The sequence below is a fragment of the Rana temporaria genome, chromosome 2 (genome assembly GCF_905171775.1).
Source record: "Rana temporaria chromosome 2, aRanTem1.1, whole genome shotgun sequence".
NCBI classification, from domain to species: Eukaryota; Metazoa; Chordata; class Amphibia; order Anura; family Ranidae; genus Rana; species Rana temporaria.
In genome coordinates this window covers 258,820,235-258,836,264 of record NC_053490.1, presented here as the reverse complement: position 1 = coordinate 258,836,264, position 16,030 = coordinate 258,820,235, and the positions used below count along the sequence as shown (strand labels likewise).

The 16,030-nt window shown below is 42.4% G+C and overlaps 1 protein-coding gene across 1 annotated transcript in view; it reads right to left on the bottom strand.

Annotated features, from left to right (window-relative positions):
* PPM1E (protein phosphatase, Mg2+/Mn2+ dependent 1E) overlaps positions 1 to 16,030 on the bottom strand; it is a 313,369-nt gene that overhangs the window by 66,801 nt on the left and 230,538 nt on the right. The window contains exon 4 of the mRNA XM_040336826.1: positions 8,756 to 8,944. Coding sequence (XP_040192760.1) covers positions 8,756 to 8,944 — 189 coding nt within the window. The remainder of the gene's footprint in view (positions 1 to 8,755; positions 8,945 to 16,030) is intronic.

Below are 16,030 nucleotides of genomic sequence, written 5' to 3'. Positions count from 1 at the left end.
GTTCTCTCCCGAACAACTGACAGGGGCAGGCACCACAAAATCCAGGCCAGAAGGTCAGGGGCCCCTCAGCTTCGACCGCATGTTTCTTCGTCCAAATCAGAAGGCTTCCACCTCCATACCAGCAGGTTCTGCATCTGCCAACCGCCATCCCTTTCCACCTCGCCGTGTACTAGGGACGGTTAGCATAGCGCCCCCCTACTGGCAACTGATAAGACCAGATCTTAGCCAAAAGGCAGAGAAGCGAAAGGCCACTCCTGTTTAATACTATATCAGATTTTCACTTTAAAGCGGAGTTCTGGCCACAATTTCACTTTTTAAATATAAATACCCCTGTAATACACAAGCTTAATGTATTCTAGTAAAGTTAGTCTGTAAACTAAGGTCCGTTTTGTTAGGTTGTTTAGACACTTTATAAAATAGAAATTGACTGGGGCCATCTTAAGTGTGGGCATCATGAAGCCAGCCTGTATGACTTCCTGGATTTCAGCCTTGCAGATCTCGCACATGCTCAGTGCTGCACAAGCAGTGTAATAGGTTTCAGATCAGGTTTCAGCACCTGTACTGTCCAAGTCACATGATTCTTCGAGACTCTGGAGTGCACAGACTCCTGGAAAGTTACACCCACTACATTCCCAGGAGTCTGTGCGGTGTAGGTTAGGAAGCTTAAGCACCTAGGTGCATGAAGAGGGAAGATTAACTATTCTGCATAGCAACAAGACTTTGAAGGCATCTAAAAAAAAATTCTTAAAGGACTAATGACATTTTTTAAAAACTACCGATGTAATGTTATATTTATGGGTGGAACTCCACTTTAACTTCTTGCCGACCTGCCGGCAGGTTGGCTCTCCTGCGCGATGTATGAACAAAAGATCAGTGATTTTCCCTAGTGAGGCCACCCCCCCACAGTAAGAACACACCCAGGGACATACTTAACCCCTTCCCCGCCCCCTAGCATTAACCCCTTCACTGCCAGTGGCATTTTTATAGTAATCCAATGCATTTTTATAGCACTGATCGCTATAAAAATGCCAATGGTCCCAAAAATGTGTCAAAAGTGTCCGAAGTGTTCGCCATAATGTCGCAGTACCGAAAAAAATCGCTGATTGCCGCCATTACTAGTAAAAAAAAAATATTAATAAAAATGCCATAAAAATACCCCCTATTTTGTAAACGCTATAACTTTTGCGCAAACCAATCAATAAACGCTTATTGCGATTTTTTTTTACGAAAAATATGTAGAAGAATACGTATCGGCCTAAACTGAGGAAAAAAATAGTTTTTTTATATATTTTTGGGGGATATTTATTACAGCAAAAAGTAAAAAATATTCATTTTTTTCAAAATTGTCGCTCTATTTTTGTTTATAGCGCAAAAACTAAAAACCGCAGAGGTGATCAGAAACCACCAAAAGAAAGCTCTATTTGTGGGAAAAAAAAGAATGCCAATTTTGTGAGAAATGAAACTTCAAATCACCCTAATCTCTACCTTATTTGGATGTCAATATCACCTTCTCTTTTGACTCCCCATACAGTGCCTTGCAAAAGTATTCATCCCCCTTGGCATTTTTCGTGTTTTTTTGCCTCACAACCTGGAATTAACATTGATTGTTTGAGGATTTGCATCATTTCATTTACAGAACATGCCCACAACTTTGAAGATTGTTTTTATTATTATTGTGAAGCAAGCAACAAATAGGACCAAATAACAGAAAAAGTTCATGTGCATAACTATTCACCCCCCTAAAGTCAATACTTTGTAGAGCCACTTTTTGCGGCTATCACAGCTCCAAGTCACTTTGGATAAGTCTCTATGAGCTTGCCACATCTTACCACTGGGATTTTTGCCCATTCCTCCCTGCAAACTGCTCCAGCGCCTTCAAGTTGGATGGTTTGCGCTTGTGAACAGCAATCTTTAAAGCGGAGTTCCACCCAAAAGTGGAACTTCCGCTTAATCCACTCCTCGCCCCCTTACATGCCACATTTGGCATGTCATTTTTTTGGCGGCCCCTCCCTGTAGGCGATCACATGGGACAGGTGACAGGTCCCAGGCGATCGCCTTTCCAATCAGACAGCGCAGCGCCGCTCGCGCATGCGCAGTGAGTGCCCAGCCGTAAAGCCGAAAGCTGTCATGGCCGGGTGCCCACAGTAGCAATGAGGACACCGGCCTGAGAGGAGTGGAGCTCCGGCCGACGCGTCGCTGGAACGTGGAGCAGGTGAGTGCATGTTTATTAAAAGCCAGCAGCTACACTTTTTGTAGCTGCTGACTTTTATTTATTTATTTTTTTCTCAATCAAATTTTATTCAAAGAAAATTGTAACAGACAACTGACTTTTATTAAACATGAAAAATGCCTGGAACTCCCCTTTAAGTCTGACCACAGATTTTCTATTGGATTGAGTTCTGGTCTTTAACTAGTCCATTCCAACACATTTACATGTTTCCCCTTAAACCACTCAAGTGTTGCTTTAGCAGTGTGTTTGGGGTCATTGTCCTGCTGAAAGGTGAACCTCCGTCCTAGCCTCAAATCACACACAGAGTGGTACAGGTTTTGCTCAAGAATATCCCTGTATTTAGCACTATCCATCTTTCCTTCAACTCTGACCAGTTTCCCAGTCCCGACTGCTGAAAACATCCCCACAGCATGATGCTGTCACCACCATGTTTTACTGTGGGGATGGTGTTCTTTGGGTGATGTGATGTGATGTGTTGGGTTTGCGCCAGACATAGCATTTTCTTTGCTGGTCAAAAAGTTACATTTTAGCCTCATCAGACCAGAGCACCTTCCTCCATACATTTTAGGGGTCTCCCACATGCCTTTTCGCAAACTCAAAACGTGTCATTTTGTTTTTTGCTGAAAGTAATGGCTTTCTTCTGGCCACTCTGCCATAAAGCTCAACTCTATGGATCGTACCTCTTTTTGTCGTCCTATGTACAGATACTCCAGTCTCTGCTGTGGAACTCTGCAGCTCCTCCAGGGTTACCTTGGGTCTCTGTGCTGCTTCTCTGATGAATGCCCTCCTTGCCTGGTCCGTGAGTTTTGATGTGCGGCCGTCAGGTTTGCTGTTGTGCCATTTGGTTATAATTAGGGATGCACCGATATACCGGTGGCCGATACATATCGGCCGAAAATAGCAATTTGGGGGACATGCCGAAACACATTTAAAATTGCCAATAATGACCGCCCTCCGTGGGCGGTACCATTGCGTATAGGAGGGGGCGCAGTTCTTATACAAATGTAGCCACAGCCGCCAGACCAGTACAGAGCGGGGGCAGCAGCAGTGGCACTGTACATATTGTGTGCCGACTGCCGCGAGCGCTCTTTCTAGCTCAATTTTCATTTTTTTTAATCCCCTCTTCACTCCCCCTCCTCTATGGGGGAGTCTCTTGGTTCAGTCCAGTGGCGTGAGCCTGGGACTTTAAAAAAACGTTTGTGTGTTATTGAGTCATGTTTGCCTTCTCTGACTACCAAAAAAAACATCAATTGCAGCCTCACTGTGCCATCACATGCAGCCACTGTGCCAACACAGGTCGCCACTGTGCCCATCAAATGTAGCCACTGTGCCCATCACATGCAGCAACTGAACGGACCGTTTTCAGCGGACAAGTCCACCCGGAGATTTCTGTCTGATGGTTGTACACACCATCAGACAGAAATCCGTGCGTACACGATACGCGATGACGTGGCCGCGCCGATGACGCGGCGACGTGCGCGGCCCTGGAAGTTCAATGCTTCCACGCATGCGTCGAATCACTTCGACGCATGCGAGGGATGGCGGCCGATCGGACATGTCCGGTGAGTCTGTACAGACGACCGAACATGTCCGACGGACAGGCTTCCAGCGGACATATTTCTTAGCATGCTAAGAAACATTTGTCCGCTGGAAACCTGTCCGATCTGCCGGAAAATTGTCCGGTCGGACCTACAGATGACCGAACATGTCCGCTGAAACTGGTCAGCGGACCAGTTTCAGCAGACATGTTCGGTCGTGTGTACGGGGCCTTACTTGTTTGGAGAGTTCCTTGGTCTTCATGGCAGTGTTTGGTTCATGGTGCCTCTTGCTTAGGTGTTGCAGCCTCTGGGGCCTTTAAAAAAGCTGTGTATATGTAATGACAGATCATGGGACACTTAGATTGCACACAGGTGGACATCATTTCACTAATTATGTGACGTATGAAGGTAATTGGTTACACCAGAGCTTTTTATGGGCTTCATAACAAAGAGGGTGAATACATACACACATGCCAATTATCAGTTTTTTAGTTCTGATATGTATATATTTTTCCAATTTTACTTCACCAACTTAGACATCCATCACATGTAATTCAGATTAAAAAAACATTGAACTGAAGGCTGTAATGTAACAAAATAGGTAAAAAGCCAAGGGGGGTTGAATACTTTTGCAAGGCACTGTATAAAGCAAACTATCCACCCCTACTTAGGGAACTCTTGTGCCTTCTAACTGCATGCCATTCCTTACTCAGAATACACGCTATCAACAAATCATATCCCCCCACCCTTCTCTACTATATCAGGGTTCTATTTACAGACCGATTTGGACTACCCTAAACCTCAGACCACTCATAACAGACCTCACACAACAATCGTTGAAATAATGAGACTCAATCAAGTACTCCAGCAAATTAATATTGCTCAACCTTTTACTCTCAGGCATTCTTTATAACCCTTCATTCCCAAACATCCTTCAAGAACCCCCTGGCCTTTACTTAGTGGTTCATAAATGGTATAAAAAACATACTATTGAGCTTCTCTAACTGCACATGAATTCGTTCCCATACCACCAGAAGCATTGAAAAGTCCCTCAAATGCAATTCTTCCAATATTATCAGATCAACCTCTTTATACAATCCCAATTCAAAAAAGTTGGGGTGCTATATAAAATCTACATAAAAACAAAATGCAATGATTTTCAAATCTCATAACCCCATATTTTATTAACAATAGAAAATATATCAAATGTTTAAATTGAGGAAATGTACAATTTTAAGAAAAAAATAAGGTAATTTTGAAATTGATGACAACACTTTCCCCAAAAAGTTGGGACAGGGCCAGGTTAACCACAGTGTAGTATCCCCTCTTCTTTTAACAACACTCTGTAAACGTCTGGGAACTCAGGAGACCAGTTGCTGGAGTTTTGTGAGAATAAAGTTGTCCCATTCTTGCCTGATATAGGATTCTAACTGCTCAACAGTCCTTGATCTTCTTTGTTATATTTTGCATTTCAAGATGTGCCAAATATTTTCAGCTGGTGAAAAGTGTAGACTGCAGGCACGCCAGTTAAGCACCTTGACTCTTCTACTATGAAGCCATGCTGTTGTTATAGATGCAGTATAGGGTTTAGAATGGTCCTGATGAAATATGCAAGGCCTTCCCTGAAAAACAGTTTGTCTGGATGGAATCTGGATTGTCTGGATTGATTCAAAGTTACATCTCACCAGCGGCGCTTAGACGCTCACTTCACAGTGGGCATTTGGCGCCTAATTAAGCTCAAAAATCAATCAATCAATCAATCATATGCTGCTCTAAAACCTTGATATATCTTTCAGCATTCATAGTGCCTTTCCAGATGTGCAAGCTGCCCTTCCATACTTGCAGACATGCAGGCTTTTGAGTGCTGATAACACGCTGAAAGTTCCCTCTCCTCTTTAGTCCAGAGGATATGGTGCCCATGGTTGCCAAAAAGAATGTCAAATTACAATTTGCCTGACCACAACAGTTTTCCACTTTGCAACAGACCAGTTAAAAAGATCTTTGGTCCAGAGTATGTGGCAGCATTCCTGGATCATGTTTAGATATGGCTTCTTATTTGCATGACAGAGCTTTACTTTGCATTTTTGGATGGCACAGGGAACTGTGTTCACAGACAGTGATTTTTGGAAGTACATGACATGATGTCCGTCACAGAATCACATGAGTGCCCCCAGGGCAAGCAACCTGCTATGGGAGCACTCGGGTAAGGGGGGGTGCCAGGAGTACCAGAGTACCAGAGGGGGACCTGAGGAGAGGAGGATCAAGGCTGCTTTGTGCAAAACCATTGCACAGAAGAGGCAAGTATAACATCTTTGTTATTTTAATTTAAAATAATGGGCATTTACAATCACTATAATGTAGTGTCAGTCTAAGGGCCTAAAGATGTGTTTCAGCCTTGTCCCTTTGCGCATTTCTTCAGATCCTCGTAATATTTTGATATAATGTTTTGTAGATGATGATATAATCAAGTCTTTGCATTTTTACCTAATTATTTGCAAACTGTTCTTCCTGCTCTTCCATGTTAGAACCACTTACTTTGCCAGCTTTCTGTTGCCCTTCTCTAACTTTTTTGAGACATGTTGTTGCCATCAATATCAAAAACAAATTTCGTTTTCTATTTTTTCAGTTTAAACATTTGATGTTTTCTATGCTATTGTGAATAAAATATGGGTTTATCAGATACATTTTTATCAAATTATTTTACTTTGCTTTTATGTGGCTTTTACGTCCCAACTTTTTTTTAAATTGGGGTTGAACGTACACTCCTCCACACTAAAATGGGGTTGTACATTTTGACTCTGCTTAACTTCTTAAAGTGCATAGGCAGCTGAGAAATGTATTATATTGGAGTATGAGAATTTTTAAAAGTTCTTATTGGGGATGAATTTGTACCACAAAGCATTCAGTCCTAGGAAGTTGCACATCAAGTTTCCCGCTTCAGAATGCTAGGATTTTCAGATCAAAAGTGTGGTCAGCAAAAAAAAAATCAATCAAAAAAGGACCTGACCTCATCCCTTTTACCTCATAAGCCCCCTATTGTCCAACAGGACCTTCTATTATGATAGTGGTCAAATAACAAGCCTTACAAATTTAAGAATGAGTGTGGCCAGGTTCTCAACCAAAACATCTGGGTTAATATTTACATGCCAGAGTGGGCATTAGGATTTCATGTCCCATAACAATGAAGAAAAAACTAAACAGATGTGCAGGTACATTAAAGTATAACAAATGTGGTTCCAGAGTCAATTCAGACAAGTATTTTTAATTCAGGCTTACTGTTTATATTATTCATTCTGCACAGGCTTTACTAATAACATAATTTAAGGGTGAGCCATATAGAAAATATGGCCAAGAGATGTCCATAGTGGTCAGCAGTCAGTAAATGTATTACCAAATTAGAACTTTGATATGTAGATAAGCATTAGGTATTCATATCCACATCAATTTATTGTAAGCAAAATTACATTAAAATCATATTTTTAAAACTGTCACTGCGATTGTATAAACTGCAATAATAGATTACACTCAAGAACTAACATGTTGTATTATAAAACCCCGATATTTTGTATATTATATATGCTAGAGATTCAAAACGTTACAAATTCCTAGCCTACCTGGAAATAGGTGTAAATACCAGAGTAAGGCTAGGTTCACAGTATTGCATATTGGAAACATGCATGAAATTGTGTGCTTTTCCAACATGCACAGAAACACGCTACCATTTCGGAGAAGCGTGGCAGTGCCATTAATTGTTAAAGGAACCCCCATGCATCTGCAAAACATATGCATCTAACCACACAGTGCCTCGTATTTTTGGCAAAGAGTCAGAGGCTTTCCATGTTTCTTGTGCATAGGGAAGCCCATTGAAATAAATGGACTGCCCTACATGCAACACACAGATATATGCCTGCGCTTGGTCGCACCTGTAGGTGTGTGCCAAGCTTAAGACTACTTTGTGTATTAATGCCTAATAAAAAAAAAAACTCCTGTTCCCTCTATGTGCTAGGGAGACATCTACCTGATACTCTAGTACCAGGTACTGCTGCTGTTCCTCAAGCAAAAAGGAGAGTATACCACTCAAGTTGAGAGGCTCCACTGCAAAATACCTGGCTGGCACTTTGGTTTGTTACAAACCAGCAAATCAGTCATAAAAGAAAATGAATCACAGCATTTCTTGCTTATTTAACTTGCAGGAGGAGAAGGTCACCTCTCTCATGTTTCACCCTGAAGAGCACCATTTCAAAGGGTCTTTATTGTTCTACAGCACGAAACATGTCAGAGGTGACCCCTGCTGCTGCTTAAACAAAGGCTGCTTCAGCCTGGAGCGCATTGATACATTTTCCTTTCTGACTGACATGTCACTTGACTTATGTGGCACATGCATAAGATAAACACTTTGTTTCATTTTTTACATAAGAGGGAGGAATTAGCCCAGTCACACAAGCTTGAAGATCTTTGACAGCAGCAAAGAGAACTTTCTATGGTCAGAAGCACTTTCAACCACCTGGGTAGCCTTAAATGTCTCAAACCTCACCAAAGCATTGGTGGACAATGCATTATGACATGATCAAGCTCTTTATGACCACTTGATGTGTTAACACCAGACCCAGCTAAACTCATTTAAAATATTAGATTTTTGTAGAATTACTACTTTATAAAAACCTTCATGGCTTATTTAAACAAACTGCATAACAACAACCCTTTGTTACATCTCTGAAATTCAAATCTGATGTGCGCAAACAGGAATTCCAAAGGCTTGCTATAACATACAGTATAAGCACATCTGTACAGGATCTGGAGCTCATGGCATATTATTTGGATCCTCAATTACATGACAAATTATTACCTTGTTAGGATAATTACAGTAAATAACATCCATGGATGTTATATAGTTCTAATATCTTGTGTAAAAAAGCAGTTTTCTAATATTCAATAATGATAATTGAACAACTGTATGAAACCAGTTAAACTCACAGCAAAAACTGACCTCTCGGGCTGCTTTCTTTACAAAGCTTTCATCTGTAATGCGGAATGCTTGACACAAGGCTTCTGCTGGGTCCTGGGGGAATACCTCTTGACGTACTAAATTAACGTGTAGGTGAAGTGAGGCATAGATGGCAGCATCTACTCCTCCATGCCCATCAAATACAGCAAAATAAGCTTGCTCCTCTTGGTCCTGGAAATTAAGAAATTACATTATAAGTAAAGCTTCTATGTTTCTGCATGCCTTAGCTCCTACATACGGTTCTTAACATTCTAACCTTACCAGATAATATATGCTTTTAGTGTTTTCTGGTTATACTAGTAAATGATATTAAAGGGCTAATCCATCCAAAGCTAAAATGTCAGTGTTTGCTAAATTCCAACTCACTAAATAACAAGCTGTTGATGTCTTATAGGGACATAAGACAAGATGAAAGAATTTTGACCTTTAGCGTTAAAGGGGTTGTAAAGGTTTGTTTTTTATTTTCTAATTAGGTTCCTTTAAGCTAGTGCATTGTTGGTTCACTTACCTTTTGGGAAATCGAAGGAAAAGGTAAGTGAACCAACAGTGCACTAACTTAAAGGAACCAATTTAGAAAATAAAAGACGAACCTTTACAACCCCTTTAAGGCCTTGTACACACGATCAGTCCAAACTGATGAAAACGGACTGAAGTTCAGTTTCATCAGTCCAAACCTACCGTGTGTATGCCCCATCGGACTTTTGTCCTTCAGACCAAAGTTTTAGAACTTGCTTTAAAATCGGACTGACCGATGGTTAGTACACAAAAGCATTGGTTCAAAACCCGCGCATGCTCAGAATCAAGTCTTTTTTGAACTGATGGTGTGTACGCACATCAGACCATCAGTCTGCTTCAGCGGTGAACCGATGAAACTGAACTTCAGTCCGTTTTCATCAGTTTGGACTGATCGTGTGTACAGGGCCTAAGGTTTGTTCACTTACCATGGCAATTGAGAGAGGTGCCACTTTTGACTTGTAATTCACTTTATGTTATGAAGGATGCAGGAGGAGTGGAAATGTATTTTGAAGAAAAAGCAGGAGGCCTATATGGGTGAAAACGGTGCAGGTAGGAAGATATCACTACTTAAACCCCAACAGTATAAAAATCTAGTGCAGTGACTGGTTGCCAGAACTCAACTATGACTGGAATATAACTATAGCATCCAAGCTGTAATGGTTACAAGAAACAATGGTACAGTGCCTTGAACAAGTATTCATACCCCTTGAAATTTTCCATATTTTGTCATTTAAAAACCAAATATGCAAATATATTTTATTGGGATTTTATGTGATAGACCAAGTGGCAAATACTTGTGAAGTAAAAATAAAATGATAAATGGTTTTCAATTTTTTTTTTAAATAAATATGTGAAAAGTGAAAATTTTGTATTCAGCCCCCTTTACTCTAATACCACAAACTAAAATCTAGTTTAACCAATTTCCTCCAGAAGTCAATTAATTAATAAATAAATAAAATTAATAAATTTAATCTCAGTATAAATACATCCACCCAAACTGACAGGCCGGACAAGGAGAGCATTAATCAGAGAAGCATCCAAGAGGTCTGTGGTAACTATGGAGGAGCTGCAGATATCCACAGCTCAGATGAAAGAATCTGTCCACTATTAGTCATGCACTCCATAAATCTGGCCTTTATGGAAGAGTGGCAAGAAGAAAGACATTGTTGAAAGAAAGCCATAAGAAGTCCTGTTTGCTGCTTGCAAGAAGCCATGTGGGGGACACCGCAAACATGTGGAAGCATGTGCTCTGGTCAGACAAGACCAAAATTTAACTTTTTGGTCTAAAAGCAAAATGCTATGCATATCGGAAAACTTATACTGCACAACACCCTGAACGAACCCTACCGTGAAACATGGTGGTGGCAACAGCATGTGGTGGGGATGCCTTTCTTCAGCAGCGACAGGGAAGCTAACCAGAGTTGATGGGAAGATGGATGGAGCCAAATACAGGGCAATCTTAGAAGAAAACCTGTTAGTCTGCAACTGACTTGAGACTGGGGCGCAGGTTCACCTTCCAGCAGGACAACAACCCTAAACATACAGCCAGAGCTACAATAGAATGGTTTAGATCAAGGCATATTCCATATCCCAGTCAAAGTCCAGACCTAAATCCAATTGAGAATCTGTGGCAAGACTGGAAAATCTCCATCCAATCTGAAAGAGCTTGAGCTATTTTGCAAAGAAGAATGGGCAAAAATGTAATTCTCTAGATGTGCAAAGCTGGTAGAGACATACCCAAAAAAACTTGCAGCTGTAATTGCAGCTAAAGGTGGTTCTACAAAGTATTGAATCAGGGGGGCTGAATACAAATGCACACCATGCTCTAACCCAACTGATAAGAGGCATGGAGGAGTTCAGCTATGAGGAAAGATTGAAGGAACTACATTTATTCACTCTTGAGAAGCTGTACTATTTATGTGTTAACCTGCGTGTCAGTTATTGATCTAATTTCTTTGATTTTATATTTGTAACTGCTTTTATGACATTTCTATAAAATAAATTATCTAGTTTAACATATCTACCGTGTGCCTTTAAAGTCCACAACTTTAGTCTCTAGTCCAAATCTACACATTACTGGGACGGTGGCACATTATTACGAGTATACCCCCAGTATCACCCTGTAGGGTTATACGTTAAAAGTAGCTCTCCTTTCTTATGGATCAGTGGTTAGTTGCACTCACCAAGAACAGAGAAGCCAAATCTATTTTTAGATAACCAATATAATCAAACATATCAGTAGGTTATTCATAAATGAAGCTAGAAGAAACTCTTTAAAGGGGTGTTCCAGCCTTTTTTTAAGTTTATTAAAAGTCAGCAGCTACAAAATGTATAGCTGCTGGCTTTTAATAAAAATACACTTACCTGCTCCACGGTTCCAGCGACGCGCCGGCCGGGGCTCCGCTCCTTGCCCCCCCTCGCCGGCCGGCGTCTTCATTCCTAGTGTGGGCACCCGGCAGTGACAGCTTTTGGCTTCACGGCCGGGCACCCACTGTGCATGCGCGAGCGGCACTGCGCATGCACGAGTGGCGCGGTGCCGTCCGATTGGACAGGCGCTCGCTTACAGGGAGGGGATGCAATAAGGCGATTAAGCTAATCGCCTTACCAGCCCCTCGGCGGAAGGAGGAAGTGGGACAGGAAGTCCCACTCCTCCTGACCCCCCACTACCCCCCCAAAAAAATACATGCCAAATGTGGCATGTAAGGGGGGGAAGGAGTGGATTAAGCGGAAGTTCCATTTTTAGGTGGAACTCTGCTTTAATATCAACGCAAACACTGCATTTTGACCTGCTGACTACCCTTAATATGCAGCTTTGTTTACCTCTAAACCAATATTTATGTGTGGGTTTCTTGATCAGAACACTGGGCCAGATCCACAGCCCCGCAGCGCAACGTAACTTAACAGATTTAAGTTACACTGCCGCAAATTTCCTAAGTTAGGTATCGATCCACAACACACTTACCTGGAAATTTGCGGCGGTGTAACTCAAATCCGTCCGGCGCAAGGCGTTCCTAATCTAATGGGGCGAGTCCCATTTAAATTAGGCATGCTCCCGCGCCGGACGTCCTGCGCATGCTTGTGACGCAAATTTCCCGACGTGCTTTGCGCGACGTGACGTAATTTTTTGATCGGCGCGTAGCGTATTTCCGTATTCCCGTACGGCTTACGCAATCGACGTAAAATTTAAAAATTCGACGCGGGAAGGACGGCCATACTTTACACAGCAGTACACCTGCTGTGTAAAAGTAGGGCTGCTTTACAAAAGTGTAACTAAGCGACGGGAAACTAACGTAGCGGCGACGTAGCGAACGCGAAAAAGCTTTAAGGATCGACGTAACTCCTCATTAGCATACCCGACGCGTAATTTCGACGATGAATGCCCCCAGCGGCGGTCGCGGTACTGCATCTTAAGATCCGGCAGTGTAAAACTATTACACCTGCCGGATCTTCTGTCTATCTCTTGGAAACTGATTCTGTGGATCAGTTCCAAAGATAGAAACAGGGATACGCAGGCGGAACAGCAGATCCGCCTGCGTATCTCTTTTGAGGATCTGGCCCACTGCTTTTACTTCCCTTCACCAGCTAAAAAAAAGAAAAAACTGGGAACCAAAAAAATCTGCTTCAATCTTTTGAACGTTTCATGCCGAAAAGCTCAGCAAACTAACACTAGCAAAATAAAGAACATCCAATGCAGTGCTTTCTCCTCAGAAAGCAATTAATTTAGTTTGACATGACAGATCTCTTGTAAACCAGTGCTGAGACCTACTGATAATATTGTTGTCAAAAACTATATATGCAGCTGTTTGAACTATAAATGCCACTTAACAGCATGCTCTCTAATGACTAATGGCCCTTGGTAGTGGAAACACTATAGAAAATCAGATAGAGAGTTGTACTTTAAGGTAACTAGGGTGTCTAATGGAAAAAGTATCCCGCTCTCCTATTTTCCTGTTTTGTTGTACTGAGCAGGATGAGGAGCTTTCTCTGGAAGCTTGCAAATGCCCAAGTACCATACAAAAAAACATGCTTCTAACAATATCATGCTTATTCATCAAGGCAAAGAGCAGTTTGCAAAATACAGGGTGGGCCATTTATATGGATACACCTTAATAAAATGGGAATGGTTGGTGATATTAACTTCCTGTTTGTGGCACATTAGTATATGTAAGGGGGGAAACGTTTTAATATGGGTGGTGACCATTGCGGCCATTTTGAATCCAACTTTTGTTTTTGGTGTATCCATATAAATGGCCCACCCTGTAGAGTAAACCAACACAGCAATACCCAAATCACTACTTTTGTTTCTTGTTTTGTGTTACTGTTATTTGCACATTATTGTTGTCCCCTGCATTAAAGCAGAAGTCCACACATACAGCTAAATATGCACTTAAAGTATTTTCAACTTATCATAATTTTTTTTTTCTTGGAGGGACATAGGATGAGTAATTCAGGTATCTTAGGTTATGCCTTCCACTCCAATCATACTCCAGAGCATTAGTAGGAGTGGGTCATAAGAACGAAGAAGAGGGACACATGTCCCCTAACATACTCCAAGAAAATAAAATTTATGCAAAGTCAAAACCCTATTTTCTTAATCATATATTGGGGACATAGGATGAGTAACTCATGTACATAGGGACATCCCAAAGTAGTACAACTGAGATGTGGGAAACACAGTAAATGCTTATAAGCCTACCTGAACAACAGATTAACGGAAGGGTTTAGTAGAGCTCATCAAGCCACCTGAAGAACTTAAAGTGATAATAAACACAAAAATGTATAAAAAAATAATAAACAAACATGTCATACTTACCTACACTGTGCAGCGGTTTTGCACACAGCAGCCCAAATCCTCCTCTTCTCGGGTCCCCATTAGCACTCCTGGACCCTCCCTCGTGCTGAGTGCCCCCAGAGCGAGCAGCTCATTGGCTCATGGAGCCAATGGCTCCTGCTGCTGTCTCAGCCAATAAGGAGGGAGAGACCCAGCACAGCCGATGCTCCCGTGCACAGTGCTGGAGAAAGATAAAACCTTGAGCCTTTAGAACCACTTTGACTGCAGCTGACATCAGATGAAGCCTTGACATCCACCTGGTAAAACTCAACAAACATATGAACCAAAGAGCAGATGGCAGCCTTGGAAATCTGAGAAACAGTTTCCTGATGCTGAAAAACCCATGAAGCCCGTAGGCCCCGTACACACGAGAGGATTTATCCGCAGATACGGTCCAGCGGACCGTTTCCACGGATAAATCCTCTCAAAGATTTCCGCTGATTTCGATGCGATGGAGTGTACTCACCATCGCATTGAAATCCGCGCCGAAATCCTCTGGCGATGACGTGTCGCGCCGTCGCCGCGATTATGACGCGGCGACGTGCGCGACGCTGTCATATAAGGAATTCCACGCATGCGTCGAATCATTACGACGCATGCGGGGGATCCCTTCGGACGGATGGATCCGGTGAGTCTGTACAGACCAGCGGATACATCTGTTGGGATGGACTCCAGCAGATGGATATGTTCTGCATGTCAGCAAATATCCGATCTGCTGGAATCCATCCCAGGGGAGATATATCCGCGGAAAAAGATCCGCTGGCGTGTACACACCATAGGATCTATCCGCAGAAACCCATTTGCTGGGATTTATCTGCGGATGGATTCTATCGTGTGTACGGGGCCTTAGTCAGGGCTCAAGTCCTGCGGGAACGCGTGGGAACGGAGTTCCTGCACTTTTTTCACAGTAGGAACTCAGTTCCCTTTACAGGACTAGAGCAGCCGAGAGCAGCCGAGCTGCCGAGCCAATCCTTCACTAAGCGGCGATGCCCAGCTCGAGTCACTGTCAGGGGCAGGCGAACCTTAGTAATCATTTATGTTACTGGCCGCTTCCTGTATATGGATTCATCGGGTATTCATCCGTCACTTCCTCAAAGCAAGCAAGTTCTTTCTAAATTCCGCGATAACTCGCGGCAGACCTCCGCAATGTCTCCTGGGAACAATGACAAAAGCTACCAGGAGACATTGCGGCATCGAGGAAGTGACGGAATACCCACACACTACCCGATGAATCCATATACAGGAAGCGGCCAGTAACATAAAGGATTACTAAGGTACAATGGATCGGAAAAAAAAAAACATGCGGTTTAGTAATTATGCATGAATGAATGAATGAATGAAAAACTTATAAAGCGCGGCGCATGCGAACTGAATCGCTTCTGGGCGCTAGTTGTTCGTGTCTCATGTCATCAAAAGAGCAGAGTTTTGATTCGTCTTCTGAAAGTCAGGTGGTTTTCCTCCAACCGAATGCTGGTTGGTAAAGCGTTCCATAGTCTAGGACCCTGAAAAGCAAACCTTCTTTCTCCTTTGGACTTGTATTTGGTTTTTGGTACCCTGACCAGATTTTGGTCGGTGGATCGCAGAACGCGATTCGAATTGTGAGGTTCTATCTTGTCGCAAAGATATTGCGGAGCCTTCCCATGGATGCACTTATGTGTCAGGCAGAGTGCTTTAAATGCAATTCTGTCTTTTACTGGCAGCCAGTGAAGGGTTCTCAACGAAGGTGAGATTGATTCCCATTTTTTTTTCCCAGTCACAAGTCTGGCGGCCGTATTCTGTACGACTTGCAGACGAGAGATTTGGTACTTTGGGAGTCCGAGGTAAAGGGCATTTGCATAGTCCAGTCTGGAATTCACGATTGTTCCCACCACGACTGCTACGTCTTCTTTGGGGATAAATGGAATAAGTCT